Genomic DNA, 26,232 nt, shown 5'->3' with positions numbered 1-26,232 from the left:
CTCCACTACAACCATGTGCACTAAACCCTCAAGCACCCGCTCCCTCCCCGCGGTGCCGGGAGCGCGGGCAGACCTGTGGGTCCGTCGCCCGGCAGGGGCCCGGTCACACCGAACCGGCTTCTCTCCGGCGCAGTTCTGAATGCGAGAGCAAGAAACTCTCCGCAAACTCCTAAAAACTGCCTGGGGAAAAGCAAAGCAGCCCCTTCCCCTGAGAAACTGGTGCTGAGATCGCCAGCAGACTCCGGTCCACGGCCGGGCAGGGCAAAGGGGCGCGGAGCACCGCCCTCCTCCCGCCCCGTCGGGTGAGGAATGGCACCACCCGCCGCTCCGCCGGCCCGCGCCCCTCCTTTGCAGAGTTCGCCACAGTGCGCGGAGCTCGGAAGATGGAGGGCTATGTGGAATTCTTGGCGCTGCTGGTCTCGGCGCTGCTGGTCGGCTTCGTGTCGGTAATCTTCGCCCTCGTCTGGGTCTTCCAATACCGTGGAGGGCTGAGCTGGGACGGCAGCGCGCAGGAGTTCAACTGGCACCCCGTCCTCATCATCACGGGCTTCGTCTTCATCCAGGGCATCGGTGCGTCGGGGGTCCGGGCCCGAGGTTGACAAGGAGCAGACCGTGGCGGGGCCGTTTGCGGCTGAGCGCGGGGAAGCCGGGGCTGCGTGGGGCCGGGGCAGTGGGGAGCTGGGGGCGGCGGGAAGCAGGGTGTGCCGACCCGGAGCGGGTGACAGCAGGAGCGCAGCGGTCCGGCGAGGGACGGCTGGAGTGGTCTAAGGAAAGCCAGCACTCGCCGAGAAGGGACAAAGAGTGCCTTGTAAGAAGCTGAAACGGCTACATATGATGGAGGGGATTTTTGTGCAAGCACTGTTTACCCTGGCCTGAGATTGCCTCGCACTTGGGAGTCATGAATGCTTGCGAGCTGTGTTTTCCTAGTCAGGCTGAATTTATGCAACTTGAGAATCGAAACGCCAGAAATGCCGCCCTAGGAAAGTTCTCTATTTTGGCTCCCTCTTTTGGCTTGCTCGTTTGTCCCAAGAGAAGAAAGGAAAGTTCAGTACCACTGAAGCTAGATCCAGGAACAAGGTTCGTGCCAGAGAAAGTGTAGCACCGTAAGCTTTCCTCTGCCCAGACTTAGGAGTAAATTATTTTGTAAAATATGTCTTAAAATCAATTCTGAATTCTGTTGCATAAACAGCACATGGTTATTATGAGGCAGTGCTGTATTTTTGGTTTGTTTGGACTTTATTTTGTTTTTATGGAGTGCATTAACTGTTGAGTACATAGAATTCAGCCATGGGCTGACTTTCAAATGTTTCCCTTTCCATTTCCAACATGAAGGTAACTTTCTTTTTTTTCTTTTATCCCATCCCACACAATTAGTATGTTAGGTCTTAAGTGCAGGTGTTATTCCTTGGGGACTTTAAACTAGCACTTTAAACTAGTGCTAAATATTGCAAAAAAAAAGGGTGCTGGATTGTACCTTAAATATCCTGCCATTTGGGAGTCTCAGTTTAGGCTAATGGCATTCTAACTAATGAGGAAATCTGATACAGATAACAACTTCCAACAGTTATTTTTAATAATCAACAAAATTCTTCCTAATTTCAACATGAAAGTGAACTATTAATAAAGTCTCCAAGAAGGGCAAATAAATACTACAAAATAATACAACAGTGGAAATTCTCCGAACAGTTTTACCACTGATTTTTAGGGGGAGAGGATAGGAAAGATTTTACTGTTGTTAAGTAATGAGGAACTTCTGGAGACTTACAGTATAAGTGTAAGCAGAAGTATTTTTTCTTTGTAATGGAAGACAAACTAGAATTTTGTCTAGACAAACTTAGAATTTAATTTTTAATAAACATGTTTATATTTTCTTCACTGCTGAAAAAAAAGCCAGAAAACTTGTCCAGCACATCCAGACATTCATTCCAGTGGAAAATGTTTACATCACATACATGCTCGCTTGCTCTTTGGCAGGAGCTTAGCCAGTCAGAGCTTGGAAGACGCAGGAGGAGAGGGTGGCTGTCTGTGTCTGTCTATGAAGAAAATGTGATTTGAACATATGCTGCAAATGTAATGTTTTTCTTCAGTGGGAGTGGGGCGTGTTCTCAGCTTTGTGGCTTCAAGTTACAAATTACCATTGAGCAATAAACAGTATTTTGAAGTTGTTTTTTTATATAATATTGCTCAATAGGTCATGGGAAGTGCAATTTCAGGCTATAAAGAAGCAATGAGAAACACCTCTTGACTTCACTAAGATATATAGCACTTACTATGCTCAAACTGTTGTATTTCATGCAGGCATAGACTTTTTGGAAGAAAGTAGGGCAAGGTTTTCTGCAGCTTTTTCCTACATGTATTTTCTCTCCATCTCAGAGACAAGGATGTTGTGGGCAACTGTTTCAAAGGCTTTACAGAAGTCCAGATAGATCATAGAATCACAGGATATTAGAAGTTGGAAGGGACCTCCAGAGATCATTGAGTCCAACCCCCCTGCCAAAAGCAGGATCACCTAGGGTAGTCTGCGCAGGTGGGTTTTGAAAGTCTCCAGAGAAGGAAACTCCACAACCTCTCTGGGCAGCCTGTTCCAGTGCTCCGTCATCTTCACTGTAAAGAAGTTTGTCCTCATGTTGAGGTGAAACCTTCTATGTTCAAGTTTGTATCCATTGCTCCTTGTCTTAATACTCTGTGCTGCTGAAAAGAGATTGGCCCCCTCCACTTGACACCCACCCTGCAGATATTTATAGACATCCATTGGTCTTGTTGTCCACTGAAGTAGTTACACCACTGTAGAAAGCCACTAGGTTGGTCAGGCAGGGCTTGCCCTTGGCAAAGCTATGCTGGCTGTCACCTCCCTGTCCTCCATGTGTTCCTGTATAGCTTCCAGGAGCATCTGTTCCATGATCTTCCCAGTCACAGAGGTGAGGCTGCCTCAAACATAACAAAACATCTGTTCAAGGGAAAAGTAGCTAATTCCTGTCATTTCTAACATCCAGTGGGTTGTGGAAGTTGCAAGAATGTGAAGAGCAAATGACTGCTGAACTCTAAGGCTCTCATCACAGGCTACTTGTGAAAAGGCAATTCTCTTTAGTTTTAGTTCCTTTGAAATCATAGATGGGCACCTGTCCATTATGTGTTACAGCAGTTTCCAAAGAAACTAGTGGGCATTCAGAACTTGCCAAAGGTAGACAACAGGACCATCCAAGGAGAAAGAGAGGAAACAGGAGGGGTGAAGAACATTCCTTCTCAGCAGCTGTGAGGTACTTTGCAGTACACCCCCAGTGCACTCAAAACCATCATCTCAGGATGATGACACCTCCCTACAGCCTGTGCAGCTGTGCCAGTCAGAAATACTAGAAAGCTAACTCTAGTTATAACTCGAGTTAGCTTTCTTTGTACATTTAGCAAAGAAGAGGTATCCCCATACATAAAGGTATTGCAAGATAGCTCAGCCCTACGTGATGCTCTTTAAAATCAGAGCTCAAAACAGCAGTGAAATCTTAGTTAAGAAACTGTTTGAGCATGCCTTGACAGTCAAGTCTCTTAATAGTAGTAGAATAGTATACCTAGAGAAAGTTCTTCATTTAGCTTTAGCTTCTCACCAGTAAAAATTCTATAATTGTGTATGTGCTTTTAACCCAGCCTGTTTTAATGAAATTACACATCACATCTGAGTCAGTTTTTAAGAGCTTGTACCACTGAAAACAGAATTTTTCTCCTCCTCTCCCCTTTGTTCCCTAGATAGTCTTGCTTCCTCCTGCTGATCAGAAAAACACCAGTAGTGACAAAGACAGGGGGAATGTAGTTTGGCTCTGGCTAGGGGCCAGATGCCCACCAAGCTGCTCTATCACTCCTCTTCTTTGAGTGGACGAGGGAGACGGAAAATATAACAAAAAGGCCTGTGAGTCAAGATAGAAACAATCTAATAGGATGAAAAGTAAAGGCTGCACACAGAAGCAAGTGCAAACAAAGATGTTATTTTCTACTTCCCATCAGCAAACAATCTGTCACTTCCTGGGAAGCAGGGCTTCAATACATGTAGCAGTTGCTCTGGAGGACAGACACCAGACAATGAATGTCCTCACACTTCCTTCTTTTGCTTAGCTTTTATATCCGAGCTGACATCATGTGGCATGGAATACTCCTTTGGTCCTTTTGAGTCAGCTGGCCTGGCTGGGTCCCCTCCCAAGATCTTGCCCTCCCTCAGCCTACTGTTGGGAGAGAAAGTACCAGAAAAGCATAGCCTTGGTACTTGGCTCAGCAGTAGCCAAAACACTGCCGTATAATCAACAGCAAGCTACATCACTGCAGAACACTACTAGAAAGATGCTCTGGGGAGAATTAACTTCATCTCAGCCAAACCCAATACAAGGAAGTACACAGAAGTGGGGAAAAAAGTGGTGATGGGGAAATGGGATTGTGTCTTTTCATAATGGTAAACAGATCTGCTCATGTTGCAATGCATAACTTATATAGGCCTCACAGAAGGAAGATTAAACTGAATTGTACTATCATGTGTCACGTCCTGGGCTGTGGCACATAACATGCTAATGCATGGTATTGTTAACATGTGTCCAAGCCATTAGTCTTTATTCCTTGCTATTCTATCATACTCGTTATGGGAAATAGCCCAGGGAACTCATGGCGCAGATAGAGATCTGAAACTATGTGGATGAGTGAGTAGGGAGTTTGATAGCAATTTTGGAAGTTAAATCAACTAGATGACAGCATCTTATGCACTAAAGAAAAGTGTTATACAGTAATTTTAGACTGGATTTGACCTTCTGAGATCAAAGATTGAAAACTGAGATCAGGATCAATGCACATCAAGTTTGCTTCAAGATATAGAGAGTTCACTACCCTGATGCACTTGGAGTAAATTATTCACAATACCGGGGGCCATATTGTAAGATGGAGCAAGGAGGATTTACTGGGAATATTCTCACTGAGGCTTGTTTGGGGCCTTTCGCTATATCTGCTTTACAAAATTAGAAGTCATCATTATTATGAAGTTTATTAATTGTCTGATACAGGCAATTGTTTCAATATTAACAAGACATAAGACTCACATAATTTTTGGGGAACTGTTGGAGGTGATCTGAATCCTACCTATGTCATACAGATTAATTACTGTCAAACTGTCTTTAAAAAAAAGGCTTCTGTCTTCCTCATTTTGTAGGATTCACTACTGTCACTTTTAAAAGTAGAAAGCTGAGAAGAACCTAACTGCTATATATTTTTAAATTCCAAGGGACGCTTTCGTTCCATTATTATATTTTCAAACAGTATGTGAAAGCATACATTGATTTAAAATTTGATCAGTTGGAAATTTCACTTGTGAACAGGCTTTTCTTTGTGAATTATTTAGTGCAGTATTGTTTCCTGGCATGCATCCAAGTAAACAGAAACATGTAAACAGAACTTTGAAATTAATTTGTCATTTATTATGATTTGTTAAAACATACAGAATTAATATCTAAATATTTTCCATAACCTATGCTTTTTTTTTTTTTTGCATAAAAAGATAGGCTTATGGAGAAGTAATGAAAATGACTGAAGTAATGAGAATCACTCGTGTAAATTCTTAACCTTTGCATTTATCGGGTAGTGTGGTTTTTTGTGTTTGTGGTTTGTTTTTTTTCTTTTGTTCCTAAAATCTATGTGTAAGTCTCAGTTGTATATTTAGAATACGCTACACTATGTGCAGGAGAAAAAGCCTTTGAATAAACTTTTTTAGAGGATTTTGGTATTTTCATGTAAATTACAATGAAACTATGTGAATGGTGCATGATCATTAAAACCTGAGAGAAGTTATCCTACAAGGCATAACATCTTGTTTCTGTTCTTTCTTCAGCTATTATTGTGTACAGGTTGCCCTGGACATGGAAGTGCAGCAAACTCCTAATGAAGTCCATACATGCTGGATTAAACACCATAGCTATGATTCTTGCAATCATTTCTGTGGTAGCTGCGTTTGATTTCCACAATGCCAGCAGCATTTCTAATATGTACAGTCTGCACAGCTGGATTGGCTTGGCTGCTGTTATATTTTATGCTATCCAGGTCAGAATCTAAGTGTATTTCTAAATAGCGTATAAATTTGAAGAATGTGTTGAGTGGTTCAGGCACAATAGGCTCTCACTAATATGCTCTTAACTAGTGGGATACCCATTTTACATTCTGTGATTTGGCAAATTAGGATGTAAATGTGCAAGTACTGAATCCTTGACTTCAACAAAAAAATTATTTTAAAGCATGTTTTGTTTATTTGCTGGGATAATAAAAGTTTGTTTAATACTCAGTTATATGGTAGTATGTTTCTAAGCTCTATAAGCTTCTGAAGTTAAAACAAGTGATTTGGTTTGTTGGCAGCAGTTAGAGCATTTGTTAAGGAAGTCTAAAATTAAGTGATTATTTTTATTTTATTCCAGCTAGCATAATTTCAAGTAGGCACTTATGTTTATCAGCAGAGCAAGTGCTGTGGGGTGCAGTGCAGATCTAAAGGCTCTGACATCTGACTAAGCTGCTACTACTACTGGCTAACCAGTTTTTCTGAATTAGCAAAAATTTGATAAATGTTGGTATGCGTGCTTTTAACTGCTCCTATCAGCAGACAATTAGAGTTACCATAATCTAAAATGAGCCAACTTAGTACATTTTGCATTTGACATAGGAAAGAAGGCATGCCCTCACATTCAATGTACATTTATTTCTTCCCAATGTGATTGTTAATTTTTTTTTTGCCAAAACACTAAAAGGAATGAATTACCTGATGATCAAGCATATGGACAAAAACCCCAACCAAACAAAAACACCCAAACAGCTGAGGAATTTGGTTTCTGGACTTTTATCCTTCACTTCTTGGGCTAGGAGCATACAGGAAAGAGAACTGAAGTAGTGTTTTTAACACTGAGAAAAAAGAAAGTATATGAAGAGACCATAAAAATTCAGTATATCACTGAATTAGTGACATTGAAAACTTATGTTTCCAGTAATTAGTTTAGTTGCAGTTTTAGCATTACCAATAAGTTTAGACAATGATTTTAGGTGGGATTGTTTATAAAATATCCTGTCTGTTTCCCAGATGCTAATCCTGCATTATTTTGGTTTTGAAAGGAAGCACATTCAGAAATAAAATTTACAGTTCTTTTCAAATTGGTACCTGAAGACATCTCTAAATGGAATTTTTGTGATGATTTTTATTGTACTTGGGAACTGTTTCCCACATAGCTTTAACTATGAATCTCTTTTGTGTTTAGCTTTTCTTGGGTTTCGCTGTCTTTCTGCTCCCTTTCGCTCCGGTTTCCCTCAGAGCAGCTGTCATGCCAATCCATGTTTTTTCTGGTCTTACCATCTTCGCAACAGTGATTGCAACAGCTCTCATGGGAATCACAGAAAAGCTTCTCTTTTCATTGTAAGTATTTTTTTTTCACTTGTTTATTAAGGTTATTCATTGCAAACTGTATTTCCATTTGCACAGAATAATAACCATCTAGTACTGGGACATTATTTTTTTAAAAAGACCTCCTACCTAGCAGGAGACTGCTGTTTCTAGACCATGACTGTCTTTAAAACAACTGACTTTTTTTTTTTTTCCCCTTTGAAAGGCAAAATCCTTCATATTCTGCATCCCCACCAGAAGCAACTTTTGTCAACTGTCTTGGTCTTTTGCTTGTAATATTTGGTGCACTGATTTTATGGATGGCAAGCAGGCCCTATTGGAAGCGTCCCCCAGAAGAGAATATTAAAGTTCTACAGCCCATTGGAGGGACTCCTGAAGGCACAGAAGCAGAATCCACAGTGACAGATGGTAGTAATGCAAATAAATCTGAGCTTAAGATGAATAGTGAAGCAGCCAGAAAACAAAACTTCAAACTTGATGAAGCAGGCCAAAGATCAACTATGTAAAAAAATGCACACAGTAACAGTACTGTTATAGTGCCAAACTCCCCTTGTTCCTTCCAGTTTAATTATATTGATATATAAATAGGTTAGGGCTTTATTTTCAGTATAGCTTGCTCAATTATACTAATATTTTCTGCATAGGAATTTAAATTCCAGTAAGTCCTGAACATGTTCTATTGATTCATGTTCAGTTCTCATTTCAAAAATGAGAGCATGTATGAAATCACATCACAGAAAAGTCACATATTAATTTAATGTTTACATATATATCTCCTGTAGTCATGAAAAGTTAACAAGACTGAGAATAAATTTTGCTCTGGGTGATTTTGCAGGCTAATCAGAGTAATGAAGTATACCAGACAGCAGAATCTGGTTTGTTCCACATAATTTTTCTGGTAATGTTCACTTTTTTAAAGTCCTGATTACTCAAGCTGATTAACACCCTCACTAGCTGCAAAGATCTGTGGGATTTGAGGTAATTCAGCACTTTGTAGAGTTGCACCACATAAATTGCTAATCTAAAATTTCAAATTTGGTGAAAGAAACTTTGGCTGGAATTTTTATTAAATGTTTCCTTTAAAAACTTCTGGGTTTTATTTCTAATTTTAAAAATCTGAATGTATCTGCTGACTTTTTAACCAGCTCTACCAAATATACTGTAAACAGGCAACATTTGGCTATAGATTATGTGCAATCATTACTGGAATCTAAGGAAATTGTAAGACATCCAAATACAGAATTTGCCTTATTTGGAAAGCTACAGATACGCACTTAGAAAAATAATGTATCACTTAAACCAAGTCTTCCTTTTATCCCAGAAGGCAGAATTTTAGTGATTGCTCATTTATACTGATTTATGGCACTAGACTAGAAATTAGGAGGTTAGGAACCAGAGAAGACTGCTAGCAGTGTCACAGAAGAAAGGAGCTTGGAGTGATAAATGCTTCCTCCAAGAAACAGCTGATCTTTGCTGATTTGATTAAAATGCTACCCATTAACTGAAAGCCAGTTTTGGTATCTGTTGATGAAAGTATTATTTAATTTATAAATGATATAGCAAATATTAATAAAAATATTAATAACCTTTTATTAATATGAAAAAAATGCCAAAATGTATTCAATAGGTTCGATGTACGGTTAGAATGTATGTTTAGGGTGGGAATGTATGGTATTTAAGCAGCTATAACACTTTTAACGATTCTATGCAAACCGGTAGGAACATCAGAAAGAGAAAATCCCCAGGAACGAAATGGCACTCAACCACAGCAGCGGGGAGAGACTCAACAAGAACCATTAAGGCAAAGAGGCAATGAATTAATTACTCCCAGCTGATTTCATGCAAGTGTGGAGTGCTGCTGCTGTGTATTAGCTGTTGAGGCTTTGGGGTGCTCTCGTGCGGCGCTGGCATGGCAGACTGCTGGCAAGGAAGCCATGCGGTCTCAAGCTGGTCTGGCTGCAGCGGATGGCAGGCAGTTTACGACGCTTCTCACAACGGGCACTTGCTTTGTCTTGGGTAAACTGAGGCACGGCAATATTCTGGTTCCAAGGGGAAGCAGGCTTGGCTCTGGCTCCTAGGCTTGTGGCTTCTCTGGCTTGCTGTGTATAGGCTTGTGGCTTTTATCCCAAGCTCTGGACCAGGTAACTTGAGAGGCAGGGCAGGGCAACTCGAAATCAGCCTCGGCCTGTATATGTATACATCTTGCCTGAGATTCAATTGGGCCAATAGGGCAACTGAAGCCAATACATAGTTACGCAATAAAAAGAGGTTCTGCCAGGCTGTGGCCATAAAAGGCAGAAACATAGGCCTGGTCAGGGAGGAGCGGTGGCCAGTACATGTGCTTTTGCCCCAGAAGTAAAGTTGTTTACCAGACACGCATGGTCCTGTCCCCTTTGTTCCTTTTCCCGCGTTCCCCTACTTTCTGCAGGAAGGAGTGGGGAGAGGGGGACCATGTCTAGACACAGGGTCTGTCTGGGTTTTGTGCTGGGCCTGTTTGGCCCTACCATGACAGTATCTCCCCACTGGTGTCAAAATTGTTGTCATGGGCATGAAGATATACTTCAGTCTATAAACAAACTATATAAACTCTAAGCCTTTTTAAATCAAATTTTAAAATAATGCAGTTTGACTCTACTGGCACTTTACTTTTTATAGCTCTTTCTAGTAATCAGACTATTAATGCATTATGCTCATTCATCATTTTCACAGATATAAGCAACACTTATTTTTTACTATTACAGAGGAAGAATTATAGATTATTTTGATTGCACTTTCCAAAATGATGAGCTTCTCTATTATAATATCTTGTAAAACCTGCAAAGCCCACTACAAGTCCAAATTTACCACTGTTCATAGGCCATTTCACATAGCATATTATTTCCAATTTTTTTAAAGACTACATAAATTTTCACCTACTTGAGCTTTTTTTAATGTTTAAACACATTAAACTTCAGCACATACGTGGTATTGTAGTTCAGTGTCGTGTTAGTACAAACAGTTTTGGCCATGAGTTATTTCAGGTCTTCTCTGGCACGAAGAACCTTAGTTGTTTGATTTGTAATAGCATTTAATAATTTGGTGAATGCAGTACAGAAAGCTAGCACAGGAAATTATTTCAAAAACTTTGCTGCTGTACCATTTGGTACTCAAGGACTACATCTCATAGTTCTATATTTTCACTTATATTTGGTTGTGGGTGACTGGGACCCACCTAGCATTGGTGTATTGTTTCATCTGAGAAAATACCTTCTTTTAAATTCCTCAATGTATAATTCAGGTATGACAGAAGGAATATTAACCTCTAGCGTTAGCACTCCTCTAGTGTCACTATGTACAATGGATTGATCAGATCTTTCCCTGTTTCAAGTTCCACATCTGTCTTTCCTCAAACTGTTCTGCACAGCTTCAGCATAAAATCCAAACAGGACTAACAGTAGCTACTGAGAATGACAGAATCACTGAACATTAGGGGCTGGAATGGACCTCTGGAGATCATCAAGTCCAAGCCACCAGCCAAAACAGGATCACCTAGCGCAGGTCACACAGGAATGCATCCAGGTGGGTTTTGAAAGTCTCCAGAGGAGACTCCACAACCTCTCTGAGCAGCCTCTTCCAGTGCTCCAGAAGCCTCACCATAAAGAAGGTCTCCTCCTGTTGAGGTGGAACCTCTTGTGTTTCAGCTTGCACCTGTTGTTCCCTGTCCTATCACTGGCCACCACTGAAAAGAGACTGGCACCTTCACCTTGACACCCACCCCTCAGATATTTATATAGACATTGATAAGATTCCATTTCAGCCTTCTCTTCTCAAGACTAAAAGCCCCAGTTCTCTCAGTCTTTCTTCATAGGGGAGATGTTCAAGTTCCACAGTCATCCTTGTAGCTCTCTGTTGGACTCTTACCTGGCAGACCCCTGTCTCTTGAATTTGGGAACCCAAAACTGGACAGTGTGGTCTCAACATGGCAGAGTACAGGGGGAGGAAAACCTCCCTAGACCTGCTGAACACACTTTTCTTGATGCAACCTGGATGCTCTGGCCCTCTTGGCCACAAGGGCACATTGCTGTCCCATGGATAACTTGCTGTCCACTAGGCCTCCAAGGTCTTTCTCCATGGAGCCATTTTCCAGCAGGACAAGTCCTAGTCAGTACTGGTGCCTAGTGTTACCAATCCCCTCATCCAGGTCATTGGTGAAGATATTGAACAATACTGGACCCAGTACTGATCCCTGAGGAACACCACTGGCCACAGGCTTCCAACTGGACTATGCACCACTGATCACAACAAATGAGCACTTTTTTTACATGACATTGGTTCTCAGCTGACACAACATGATTATTTTATGCATCCTATCACGAATTTGTATATTGAACATTATGCAGGAAGAAGGATTCGCAGTAGCTTGTGGAGAACATTAAACTCTGCTATCTTCTGATCTCATTGTGGTCCACTCAAGTCTGCTTTTTTGAAGAAATCAGTAAGCATCTTACAGCAGGTAGCTACATGTTTAGTTTTTGTGAGACATGCTCTATTAATGTTTTTGAAGTATAGTAAGTGAAGTTAATAAATGAACTCAACTGCTCCAGTAATTTACTATGTTAGCTTTCTTTATGACACTCACACAGGCAAGAGCATTTTAAGTTGGTATGTATCGGCCTGTTTCTGCATCTCATCCACCTGTGAAAATGAGCTCATTCAAACCTTCCATAGTACTAAGTTACCTAATAAATGCATGTATTCATGTGGAAGGTAGTCAACTGTTTAAGCATTGTTCTGGAATAAACTCGTAACTGTACAGTAGATTTGGAAAAACACCACAAAATCTGTGATTTCTTTTGTTACAACACTGAACTGGATGTATTGAAACCAACAGCTTTTAGGTGAATGCTTATGTACCATTAAGCTTTAGTAAGCAGTATGCCTTCTGTTTTCCGTTTTATCCTATGTACTGTTCAGGGGTAATGACACTTGAAAAGCAATGGTGGCATTTCTTTGTATTACCAAGAATAGGGAAGTAAAACTAATCGAAAATCAAGGATTAGCAACCTTTAGAGGGTAGTCTGCCAGACTATATTTTTGGTTTTCAACTTTGAGGTTAAATGTGATAGAAGCTCAGTGGGGTCTGGAAAATTCCACTCTGGGAAATTATCATAATTGGTGATATCTATTGTGGATGGACTGTGGGCTTCTGGTTGCCTTGGTCTTTGAAATGTCCCCATGAGATTCAGTAGCTGCGAGCTCCTAAACTGTGTTCAGCCTTCGTGTGTGCCATTTGAAACAGAGAGAACATGCTAAAGACTTTTGATTTCTGTTCTAAACGGATTAAAAAGGTCTTTAAGTATCCTTGCAATACATAAGATTAGTTCAAATGCTAAATAAAAATATATAGGACTTTGGAGGATAATTTTACGAGGGGAAAAAAAAAACATTCCTAAAGCTGCTTCTTAAAGTGGCCTTCTATTAACTTACCTATCATGCAGCTTTTCTTGCCTCTATTTATGTGTAATAGTAGTGGATATAGGAAATAAAAAGGTGTATTTTCAAATATATAAATGGAAGTTAGAACTCTGGCTTTCTAATCAGAATTTTTCTGCACATTTGGAAATCTTCTACATTGTTATTTCTACAGGGGCATAATTGTAGAGCTTACATACCAAGTTTGAATTCCTATAAAAACATAAGAAGTTACGAAACCTAACAAGTGCTTTTTTTTAAGATGCCTGGAAAAAAAATGTTTTTAATGGCATTTACACACTGTCACGCAGTACTGCACACAGTAGCAGAACAGTGTTTTTTCCAACAAACTGAGAAATGATGGCACAAATTAGATTTTAAAATTGAATGTACATTAATTATATGTACAATTCTTAATACAAGTAACCAATAAGATTACATATGCTATTCTAAATAGGGATTACTTGTTTACATGTATATTTTATTGTGAGACTAAAAGATGCTGCCAAATATTTTCTATTTTATAAAACTTTAGCTTCTGTTTCATAAAATTCCTTTCTGTTTTTAAATGTTCACAAGAACTTAAAGAATTATTTTATTGTTTTATTACTTGCAGTAAATATTTCTAGATGAAAGCACATGTTTAATTACAATGTCTATTTTCCTTATTCTTTTTTGTATGTTAATAAAAATGATTTTTCAAGCTTATGATATCACTGAATACAGATTTATACTATAGTACTAACACCCAAGTTTATAAATTTGGCAAAAGATCAAATTATCTTTACAGTTACTTTTTTAAAAGCAGGAGGACAGTTGTACAAAAAGTATTTCCTAATTCCAAGTATTCCTGATGATCTTCCTGATGAAATTCATATACTCTGTACTGTTAGGAGGATAATCAGTATATTATAGAAAGTGAAGGAATTCGCTGTACAAAGAAATTGTATTTCACATTCTGACCATAATGCAAATTCCCAAGAGCAGTTGTTAGAGAAGGAAAACAAATTAATTTATCCTCAGTTGTGAGACTGTCATAGCAAATAAATGGAGATGATAAATTCTGAAGGTCACATAATGTGGTATAAGATCGAGGTACCCTCAGATAAGTAACAGCCAAACTGAATGCAGAGCAAAGGTTTTGACTCCATGGAATCTTCTGACCCAGATTTAACATCTGCACATCAATTTACTCATCAACAGGTAACTGAACATAATATGCTTTAAATGGCAAAACCATCTCTATGAATGTATCTGTAACAACAATTAAGGTACGTTCTTGAGATCAATTGAAAACCTTCCAAAATGTAAGGCATACACTGATAATTCCTGAACTTTCCAACATCATCATAATGAAAAAGTAAAACATACCATTACAATCAGTATAGCAGAAAAATTGCTGTATTCAAACTCAACAATTGCCTGTGGCTGATAGCTGCTCCTAAATGTTTCCAGTAGACTGGATTTTTTTGGCAAAGTTCTGGTAAAAGAGTTCACATTTCTTCAATACCTTGATTACTACAAAGTTCAATTGTGATAGTTTTAAGGCTGTGCCTTTAATTTTTTTCTCACAGAGTTCAAGCAGAAAGGTGAAAGAATGTAAATACATCACAACTGGGTGTAAGAAAGCAAAATAATTATTATTCTAAACACTTCCATTGGAGAGAGAGAAATGTTTAAGAGTCAGTACTCAAAACAAGGTATGGGCAGCCTCTCTCAGTTGGTCTGTTCTGCATTTCTCTTCTGCAGATAACATACGCCAATTATATTCACACTGCAAAAAGGGGACTCAAAAATTTGGCAGGAGGACTGCATTTGTGTGAAGTGGTCTTTTTGTAATTATTTGACGGAACCTTTGAAACTTACGTACAGATTCTTGCATCGTGTTACAGTATGAGCAACACTTGATCTGAGACAAGTGAGCAGTTACATGGTGTAAATACTACACAGGAAGAGAAGTCTAGGTCAGAAAATGGATAGGCAGCCAGCAGAAGAGGTAAAGTTGGGAAAATCCAGGTATTACTGTATCCGTATCAGAACCCTTCCAGCTCAAGCCATATTACGATTCTATGATCCCATGCTCAAACAAATGGAAGCTGCCAGATAAAACAGGCAGCCAGCCATTCCCACTCCAACAGGCATTCAAATCTTCCACAGTAGTGTTACTTCACTTTGAAAAAGGTATCTTCAAGTAAGAGCTGCCTCCAGAGTTTTTAGTGAATTTCAGAGACAGTGGAGTTAAGTGTTACTCAAGTCTCTGATTGTACCTGTACTCTATTTGTACATGCTTTTTCTACCAAGTCAAATATTCTGACAAAGAGCTACACACAGTACTTATTATGATTTCTTCCTTTGTAGGACTATATCAGTGATCAGGAGTCTTGAGTACTCTGAGCTTCTTTGCAATTTTTAGTTGTAACTCAGGTACTAATGCAGAAATGGATACAGGAACCTCTGTTGGGGTATCTACACATGGTTGGAGCTCTTCATAGCAATGTTCAGGTCTCCTTCCTAAGCTGAGAGGTGATTACAATCCCATGAGAGAGCAAATGTTTCTTGACATTTTCTCTACACATTTCACTATTTTGCACTTACTAACATTAAGTTTTCAAAGTCACTGAGTTACATGAGCTCCATTCAACAAATAACATTTCTTTCTTAATCCAAGGTCCCTTCTCCAGTTCCAAGGTTCCTTCTCCAGTTCTAAGGACATTCATTTCTTAACTCTGTATTCCCTGAACCTCTGCTCTGGCAAACAAAATCCTTCTATCTGTGAGGTAATCATTGTCTCATTGTGGGGAGGGCAAGTCAATTTAGTATAATGAAACAGTTTCTCCTAATGCCTTAAGGGACTGATTCACTCTGAAAAAAAGCTCCTCCAGAATGTAATAACCAGATACAAGGATATTTTGTACATCAGTCAAGAATCAAGAAGGTTGGAAGAGACCTCAAGGATCATCGAGTCCAACCTGTCACCCTACACCTCATGCCTATCTAAACCATGGCACCAAGTGCCACGTCCAATCCCCTCTTGAACACCTCCAGGGATGGTGACTCCACCACCTCCCTGGGCAGCACATTCCAATGGCCAACCACTCTCTCTGTGAAGAACTTTCTCCTCACCTCCAGCCTAAACCTCCCCTGGCGCAGCTTGAGACTGTGTCCTCTTGTTCTGGTGCTGGTTGCCTGGGAGAAGAGACCAAACCCCTCCTGGCTACAACCTCCCTTCAGGTAGTTGTAGACAGCAATGAGGTCTCCCCTGCGCCTTCTCTTCTCCAGGCTAAACAGTCCCAGCTCCCTCAGCCTCTCCTCATAGGGCTTGTGCTCAAGGCCTCTCACCAGCCTCGTTGCCCTTCTCTGGACATGCTCCAGCAATTCAACATCTTTCCTAAACTGAGGGGCCCAGAACTGGACACAGTACTCAAGGTGTGGCCTAACCAGTGCTGTGTACAGGGGTACAATGACCTCCCTGCTCCTGCTGGCCAAACTATGCCTGATGCAGGCCAGGATGCCATTGGCTCTCTTGGCCACCTGGGCACACTGCTGGCTCATGTTCAGGTGCCTGTCAACCAGTACCCCCAGGTCCCTTTCCACCTGGCTGCTCTCCAGCCACTCTGACCCCAGCCTGTAGCTCTGCATGGGGTTGTTGTGGCCGAAGTGCAGCACCCGGCACTTGGATTTGTTGAATGCCATCCTGTTGGACTCTGCCCATCTGTCCAGCCTGTCAAGGTCCCTCTGCAGAGCCCTTCTACCTTCTAACAGATCAACACCTGCTCCCAGCTTGGTGTCATCTGCAAATTTACTGATGATGGACTCAATCCCCTCATCCAGATCATCAATAAAGATATTGAACAGGATGGGGCCCAGCACTGATCCCTGGGGGACACCACTAGTGACAGGCTGCCAGTCCAATAGGTACAAACTCAGACTATATTACAAACCACATTTTTAGTTTTATCATGTTGTCAAAATATTTATATGATAGTTATTGTTATTGACTAGCTCTAAACATTTAAAACACCCCTAATTAAAGTACTAGTAATATTTTCTAATATGTAGAAGTGTAATAGTAAAGAATACCTTGGGGTTTTGATGCAACATACTGAATTTCCAACTGAAAAAAGTTTTTGGCTTTAGAATCAGTCTGTATGTAAAATATAAAATTCATTCCATCAGCTACATCCAACCATTTTTGGTTCTTTTTAATCTGCAATTTGAGGTCTGCCTCACTTTGAGAGAAGACAGCTTGTGTAGAGAGAAGACAGCCTCGATGCAAAACACTAAGAAAAGCAGAAACTTTATTTTCATAGATTTGCTTTTTCAGAAAGAAGCTTTTAAATAAAAGGCTTTGAAAAACTAGCAAGTTTGCTGAATAATGAGCTGTTATTCTTTGAAAGCACATCATCTTAAAAGTTACAAGAAAACAGCATTTCTAACAAATAAAAGTCTTATTTTTGAGAGAAATGAAAGAGTTTGAAAGGATACTTTTTTGACAGGGGGGATTGGTGGGTTTTTTGTTTGTTTGGTTGTTTTTTTGTTTTATTTTTAATCCTGGGGCTGCCTGTTGCTCTTATGTGGAAGTTTCCTGCTGATTTGATTTTTTTATTCTGCTGTGAGACTGATGCCAAGATTTACATGATTGCTGTGGATAGGAACTGGATTTAGCATAAGCAAGATAACCGCTTTTCCCCTAGGGAGAAACACAAAAAGGGAAGACAGTGGGACACACAGACATTATCTGGAGCTATATTCTTGGTCAATTATTTTATTCAGCTTCTATTTTATAGTATGCTGCAACTAATAAAAGGCAGGAAAGCTACTGGTCTCAACCTAGGAACACAAATAAGCAAAGGAACTACTTGTGTTTTAATGCAAATGTCCAGCTACAAAGAAAGCAATATACTGGTTTTATACAGAGCTGATTATAGTGCATCTTGTAACATGAGTAATTAACAAAACCAAATTTGCCAGGTAGAGATTTGCCTTATATGTAGGGTCTTCCAGCAGGGAAAAAAAAGGGTGACTGTAGAACTGTGTGTCATTACAGTTTCAGCAGTTCATTGTCTATAGCTTTTTGCATATTCTTTGTTTTGGGATTACATGCTCAACCTTAAAAGTCAGACTAAGATTTTTGCTTATAAACAAACTTGTGCAACATGCAATAATTTACAGCCAGCTGTCAGACTGTCGTTAACTGACAGTACCTACGGCAAATGCAGTGTTTTGAGATACTGAAATATGTTTACATCACAATGCAGGGAACAAGCAAAGCAAGGCTCTACAGTAAGCAGACAATAAATGCTGAAGGCAACTTTCAGAGAGTTTAGCACTGAGTACAGGTTTTCAAATGTAATTATTAACAGCTCATTTAACAAAATTTAAGTAATTTTTCTAATTAAAGCATATTCACTGAATAAATACAATTAAATTCCATCATTAGTAATAAATCAGAAATAAATATTATCTATTTGATCAGTATCATATTACTGAGGTAAATATTTTTGAGTTCTGTAGGTATATAATAGAAAAATGGATGAGAATTCCTATCATTCCCTTTTCCTTCAGTTAGTTGCATGGACAAGAGAGGTGATTCTTCCCCTTTACCTTGCCCTTGTGAGACCCCACCTCAAATACTGCATCCAGTTCTGGTGTCCCCATCATAAGAAGGACATCCTACATGTATTGCATATGTCTTAACTTTCAGGACACCATACTACATCACTTCACAGCAAGGAAATTATCCATGGATAATGAATTGAAGAGAAAAATATATTTTTATACATCTTTATTAATATGGTATAGAAAATATGAAGAACTGCTGAACAATGTAATATTAACAATGTAATGACAAATTGGACATTTTTGTCAATATATTCTAGCACCATCATTTTGGCAGGTCCGTCAATGCAAAATCAAATTTGATTTATAACTAACACTGCTATGGTGCAGCCTCAGAAACTTCTTTCTCCACGTCCTTAGTCTTTGGACAATCTCTTTTCCACTTCAGACTAAATCAAGAATCTAGTATTTCTCCTTTCTCTTCTCCTGTTGCTACTATTCTGTTGCAAGCTTGCACACTTGGTAGTGTTTTAGAACCTTCTATTTACCTTTCAATATTTTTCTTCTTATTTTAGAACATTTGGAAAATCATAACTTCTTTCTTGCATTCAAATGCAAAGCAACAGCAAAGGGAACTTAGCTGTACTTTTAAAAACTCAAAACATCGAGGTCTGATTAATATGCTGAAAGAAGTCCTTTAAAAAAGGAAATCTGGGGAATGTGCACTACACTGCAGAGATGTGTACTCAGAATCTGCAGATTCACTTTTAGCTCTCTAGGGAGTCCTACAAATTTCAGATGTAGTAGTCCATGGTTCAACTTCTTGCTGGAAGGGATTCTTCACAAATAGGGATAATCTTTCATTTGATGTTTACTCACTTGGATATATTCTGTATTCCATGTTGGCCATATCAGGCTTTTCAATGCTTATTTTTTCTTTCCAGAATGCACTCCTGCATTACCTGACTTTATTACACTTTCTTTTCATTAGCTTAAAATAACTTTTCCAAGCAGTTACCTCTAGGTCAATACTTCTGATACTTCTTCTCAGACAAATAGTGACATTTTTATCATTTTTAGTTTGAAGAGAATACATTCATAAGTTTTCCAGGATCAGAGTTTCAAATACATACAGATACAGTTGTTTTTATTAAATATTTACCAACTACAATAGTTCCTTTTTTCCATTTAATTGTTGTTGGGTTTGGGGATTTTTTTGTTTGTTTGTTGTCTTTGGTTGGTTGGTTGGTTTGGTTTTTTGCCCCCCTTTTTAAAAATTTTTGTTCCTCCCCCTAGTTATAAATAAGTAATATATATTAAATAACTCCTCAAACACCAATTTCAAAAATGTTTTGTCTGGAAATTCTTCCTGGAGTTTGTGTTCTCTCTGGTTCTGTTAAGGTTGTAAGATATTTAGAGCATCTTTTGACTTGATTCACTTCTGAACTAATTAAATAAAACTAATAATAACCTCAATGTATTTATTGGATGAATTATGTGTGAGTTAATATATGTGCTATATGCATGTATTGATATATTACCTACATTACATAATTTTTAATTTATATAATCATAAATACACTGTATTATAATATCTCAGTTCATATGTCTCTTAATTACACAAAATAGATGTTAACACTGAAAATTTTAATCTATAGAAGCTATATAACTAGCTAAAATCTCAAAAGACTATGCTGTTCTCTAGGTAAATACAGCACAGTGTAACATAATACATAACACACCATTATATAATCTCATGGTCAACATAACATTTAGCAATAATGCAGTTTAAGGAAACAAGATTACTGAGCCTGAAAGACAGCAGATGAAGATGGGAGAAATGGAAAAATTAGTTTTATGCAAACCTTATGCTGTACCACCTGCCAGCTTGTGTCACATACTCTTCAGCCATCACTGAATCTCCTGTGAACAACAGAATATTAACAATCAATTCAAGTCTGAGCAAGCCATGGTTTTTACATAAAAATTACTTAGTTTTCCTTAATGCTTATATTTTGGGTTAGTCACTATTACTGAGCAAGCAAATTTAACATTGGTTAAGAAACTTCTAAAAGCATTTCCAACATTTTCTTAGCAGACATTGAATTGGAATTTTCAATTGTCACAGTAGCATATCAAAAGTCTATTTAAAATGTATTTCAGCCCAATGCCTGACATTGCAATTTCCCATCTCTCAGCTTGCTAGTACCAGCACTATTCATCGCAGTGCAGAAGCAATTCAAATACAGAGATTCACATCAGCATTCTGTTGAGTCCTGTATGTTTCAGCAAATAAAACAAGGCGAGTTGACCAATCCATCTTTTTGGATAAATAAAAAGCCATTATAGTAAACCATTTCCTTTCATTTTACACAATATCACAGAATTTATTTTAATAAAACAAACTCCAATGTCACATTGATTGGTTTCCAACAGTAATTTAAAGACAGATTTTCAAATGCATGAAAGCCTATTAAGAATGCATGTAACTGATTTTCTGAGAGAGTTGAGGACTTGATCCTGCATTCTCTGCAGCTGTCAGTGAAATTTCCATCAATTTAAATAAGAGCAGGTTCATACCTGCAGAGACTAGCTGCTATTTGTGACTTTCACATTATCCTTTACATAGCTAGAGATCTCTTCCCATTCTTTTGCAAATAATCTACACACTTTATGTGAAGTGAAAATGCTAAGAGCAATATTCATATCAAAACAAAAGAGGAAAAAAATCACCTATTTTTACATATACTCATTATAATTATCTTATAAACAAAATAATAAGCCAGTTTTGCAAAGTAAGGTAACGAAAGTTTTAACCCTGCAGATGAGTGAACACACTGCAGCTGCTACTGTTTTATAATTCCTGTCTTCATTGAAGTCAGCAGGGTTGTTTATGAGAAAAACAAGCAGAATATTGAATACATAGTTTAGTTTCTAGGTATTTTGAAATAAATAAGCTTACTCAAATTGGTTTATGTAATTATATATAGAACTATTGCTTTACTGCTGCATAACTGAGGAAAACGTTATCAAATACTCATTTACATGAAATGATCAATTATACTACCAATAAATGGAATACTGTGATCTTATTCTGTTATGTTGTAGGATTTTTTAATAAAAAAATGCAACTGAATATTTTAAACCTAGGGAGTAACTGGCTTTTAAAAGAACTGCCACAATGATACATGCAAAGCTCACAAAATGGCAGTAGTGTTAGCATTCTAAATTCATCAAGATGAAACAATAAGATAATTAGGTGTAAAAACTCAGTTTTGTGTGTGTTCAACACAGTGAAGGATCAATTTCATTTAAAGGCAAGTGGAATGTACACTGTATCATTTGATCCAAAGTAGTGACCTTGATTCAAATGCAAAATGCCTATTCCTATTGCAGATGGAATTTACCAGGACAAAATGTTCAATAGAAAGATTACATCTCCAGTGGGGCAGAAAGGTATTTGTCAGTGTCTTATTACAGCTTTGATACAAACATCTTGGATTTCAATTAGCTTTGAGATGCAATGGCAATAAATCAGCATTGAGATTACAGATAGATCTTTGTTTCTTATACCCTTACATGTGGATTTTTGTTTCATTTGCAGTAAGATACTGTAAGATTTCCAAAAGAAAAGCAATAGAAGGAAATGATGCTCCAGTCATTTTAATGTCAGAGATATCACTTAGTGATGTCTGTCTGATAACTTTGCACTAGGAGACAGGGGTGATGTCATTTACATTTTTTCCAGCACAAAGGAAAACTGCTGAATTCCTTGAACCGTAAGTGTCCTATCAGTTCCTCTACCCTCACTGTCCTACCTCCTATGATTAACATACCATCCACTTTAATGCTTTTGATCCCTTTACATGAAAAGTAATTTGCCTTCTCAATGGAAATAAATATGAAATCTGCTTTAGTACATTTCAAGAGTTCAACAAATGACCCATAGAAATTTCCACCCTATAGAGATCATCTTTTAAATTTACAAATTTAAAATGTTTACCTCAAAATATTATTTAAGAAAACTAGTATGTAGATATGAGCTGATCATGGAACTACAAGTTGGAAGGGCAATTTTTAGCTGTTGAATATACTTGTGACTGATTTTGGGTTAACTCCTGTAAAACTCTGGATAATATTTGTCACCCTTACTTTATACCTGTATCATGAGGATTACAGCCTGTGAAATGTAGGAGGAGGAAAATATCAGAAATCATGCACATATGATTCAGTTGTTGATTTCTTTGTTAGTCAAGTTAGTCTATGCCATACAGATATGAGCTTAATGACAGTCAAAATTATATATGGTGCCTTCCTTTCAAAACCTTCCTTTCAAGCATCAAGTTGCCTTATCTCTAAGAAATATTGTTACAAAAATAAATATGGTTAATCTGACACATTAAGAAACTGAAACTAAAAGAAAATTAATTGTAAACTAAGAACCAGTGGCAAAACCTACTCCACTTTTCCTCCTTTGATATCAGAACATGACTTATGTTACTTGTCCTCACAATTCCAGGGCATCTATGTATTTTAGAGAAATTCTACAAAATGATTGATTTCTCAGTAAACATAAAAATTATAAACATAAGATTATAAAATTTCACTGAACTGTATTTTTTACTTTATAGTGATCTCTAAACATTACAACAGCTGGTGGGTAACTGTCTGTTTACATATACAATGAATTAAGCTAGTATCTATAATTTTTTCCCTCACTCCTGAATAGCAGCCACATTTAGGGTAATGTATAGCAAGAAAAGACATAATATTTTATAACTACCGTGAAATGAAAAGTAATTGTCCTGACTGGTGAGAGTATCACTTAAATATCACATACTTCCACAGACTTCAAAAACAGTTGTAAGTAAATATATGTAGCATCCACCATACTAAGAAAAATTTAAAAAATAAATCTTCCTTTGATGAATACACAAAACTTCCACAAAGGTTAATGGGAGACAGGTGCACAAACTGAGGGTAGAATATAACCTGGCACACAACATATCTGAAGAGAGTTTCTTTTGACTGATCACTTGGCAGTTTTCATACTCTCTTAAAACCATTACACTTAGTGCAGGTTTTGGTGTGTTACAAGACCCCTTAAGGAGCTTTCATTATCTTCTCCCTTCTTAACCATGTAATAGAAAAAAACCTGAGACTACTGTACAAAGATCACAACGAGTAAGGAGAACTTGCCTTGAAATTTTTCCACTGGTAAACCCATTTTCCATAATGTTTAGTAGTCAATCACTCTGAAGTGCTGGATCATTCACTACTGTATGTGTTTTGTGACAAAGGTTATCAGATTGCAAAGGTGTTCTCATCACAGAAAGGACCATCAGCTTATTCTGACACAACAACAACAACAAAACATCTGTCTAGCATAAATTTGAAAAGTGGGAGAAGGAGAGAGAGAAACCTGTATGACCAATGCAGCACCTTTTTTAAGGGAAAAGTGCAGACTACTAAATGATACTAAACAAGTTCTATCTTTATATCGTGCAATGAGATTTTCCTGCTTATTTTAATTCCAGTAAGTCTGTAAGATGGACTTTTAATTTTCCTGAAATATGAGAGAAAAAGAAAACTAAAATGGAGCCTTGAAAGAGGAAGGTAGGCCAGATGCCTTTTCCTGGTTGCTCACACTGCTAAAGAGGACAGTGCAGCAATGGCAGTTACTTGAGGAGGGAACCACTCTCCAGAACAGATCTTGGGCTCATGTTCCAGAGCAAATCACTGTTCTACAGTAGCATAGGTGAGTGCCTACTTGCCTTTGCTATCTACCTTTCTTCCAATTCAGGCAGGACAGAAGTCTAATGATATCCAAAATTAGAGGCTCTGTCTTTTGGCATTTAGTCTGGATTCCTGCCCATTTGCAACAGAAACATGATTTGTCTTTATCATTCCTTTACATGCCTCAAAATAACTTCTGTAATAATACTAATTGTGTTTCACAGGCACAATCAGTGTTAAAGTTGATGTTCACACTGAAACCAAACCATGCTCATCCTAGATCAAATACACAGGATGGACGCATAAATCTACATGCTGTCTTCCCAGTCCTAGATAGAGGAAGGGTCCACCTCACAGTGTAACTTCTCCACATTCTTATAGAATACTATGAAACTGGGGTTCACTATACCAAAAGATACTGTCATGAGAAAGCTGAGGCTGTAATACCTGCTTGTAAACATCTGCAAACAATATGCTTTCTCAAACCTGTCATCCCACCGTATACCTCATGAGCCTTTAAAATATTACTTTGACTGCTAAAAAAAAAAAAAAAAATCACGAATGTATTTTTATAGTCAGCATTCTGCCAGTGTTTGTGTCACTGACAAACTGACACAAATAGAACTCTTTGAAAACTATAACTATCTTTTACTATGGAAAAGAGGGATGTCAGTACCGCAAAAATTAGCTATTGTAGTTGCTATGTTCTAAAATTAAGGACTAATGTGAAAAAGAATATCATAACTTTCAGCAGATGTAGGTAGGTTCAGGGCCAAGAAATATACTTCAGTGTTGAATATAAATGATAAAAAAAAATCAACTGGCTAAATTAATTACAAAAATGACATTTCTGGTTCCTGCATTCATAATTTTAAATGCAAACTTGAAAAATATTACTGGAAAGCTTCAAATACAAAATTACAAAAGACAAATACAAAAACAAGAATGTAGATAAAATACAGAACTCAAAACACATTCCTGTTCTTAGGTGCACACATTATTGTAAGTGATTTTAGAAGATTCTGGCAAATAAATTCAAAGACAACAGCTGTTTGTGGAAGTTCATTACTATGATCTTCCTATTTCCATCTCTGAAGAAAAATGCAACCCCTTGTCTAGCACATGATACAATTTTCTCTGACAGTTTCACTTATAGTTTTTCTGAATGGTAACACCCATACTCTTGTGAAATGTATGGGGGTTATTCAATCATCAGAAGCTGTCTAGACAACAGATAGTTTTTCTAATTTTTCTTAAGAAATGGTATGAACCCTGACTCACATGGAAGACTACAGCGGAGTAAATAATCAACACTGATTCCTACAGCAAAGGAAGTTGTCCTGGAAGCTAACCCAGCAAACTACCAACCAACCTGTTCAGTTTATGATGCAGAACAGAATTGCATTCTGACAGAGCCTGACCTCAAACAATCTTTTCCAGTGCTTTTCAGCAGGAGTTCCCAGATATACTTACCAGACATAAATGTTTGTAGATCCAGTGGTTTTAAATATATCATTCCAATTTGTAGTAGCAGAAAATTTAACCCTCTCTGGGACTGACAGTTATTGCCTCTAAATTTTTCATTTGTAGATTGTTGTGAACACACACTCCACTTGACCTATGTGAGTCGTCCATATTAATTCTCCTTTGGTAAGCGCAGTTTGGGAAGATCAGCAGCCTGAGGAGTCAAGCACTTCATTTAGATAGTCTGTAGCACTAGCTCGGCAGTTAGGAAAAAAAAAAAGGAAGAAAACTTGAAACATGTTTTCACAGTATACAAACGGCAAGATATATATATATTGATTTAGGAAGACGGAGGATCAGCAAGGCCACTTACTACCGATTGGTATCGGTATCAAAATGATCTGTGTGACTTCAGTGGCGCTCACTGACGCAGTTTGGTTTTGACACAGCGCCATCCTGTACAGCACACACGGTGAAGCAGTCTCCTAACGTGTAATGCCGTTATCAACCTCGCAGTCTCACTCTGCTTGCTGACATCCCCGAAAAGCAGGTTTAGCATGGGTAATTTTGTCCCTAGCCTGACACTCATAACAAATCAGGCTTTTATACATTTTATCGCCGGG

At 38.2% G+C, this 26,232-nt stretch overlaps 1 protein-coding gene across 1 annotated transcript; it reads left to right on the top strand.

Moving 5' to 3' along the window:
• Positions 1-371: 371 nt before the first annotated feature.
• LOC128967119 (plasma membrane ascorbate-dependent reductase CYBRD1) lies at positions 372-7,905 on the top strand. The gene is made up of 4 exons (XM_054381148.1): positions 372-570; positions 5,852-6,060; positions 7,257-7,411; positions 7,605-7,905. The coding sequence occupies exons 1-4, from the start codon at positions 384-386 to the stop codon at positions 7,903-7,905; spliced, it is 852 nt and encodes a 283-aa protein (XP_054237123.1). The 5' UTR covers positions 372-383.
• Positions 7,906-26,232: the final 18,327 nt, after the last annotated feature.

Source organism: Indicator indicator, chromosome 5, assembly GCF_027791375.1.
Source record: "Indicator indicator isolate 239-I01 chromosome 5, UM_Iind_1.1, whole genome shotgun sequence".
In the NCBI taxonomy this organism is placed as follows: Eukaryota; Metazoa; Chordata; class Aves; order Piciformes; family Indicatoridae; genus Indicator; species Indicator indicator.
This window is presented reverse-complemented; position numbering and strand designations above follow the sequence as displayed.

Coding starts and splice junctions, on each gene's coding strand:
- LOC128967119 (XM_054381148.1), top strand. CDS start 384: ATGGAGGGCTATGTGGAATTCTTGGCGCTGCTGGTCTCGGCGCTGCTG. Junction 571..5,851: donor CGTCTTCATCCAGGGCATCG/GTGCGTCGGGGG, acceptor TTCTTTCTTCAG/CTATTATTGTGTACAGGTTG. Junction 7,412..7,604: donor GAAAAGCTTCTCTTTTCATT/GTAAGTATTTTT, acceptor CCCCTTTGAAAG/GCAAAATCCTTCATATTCTG.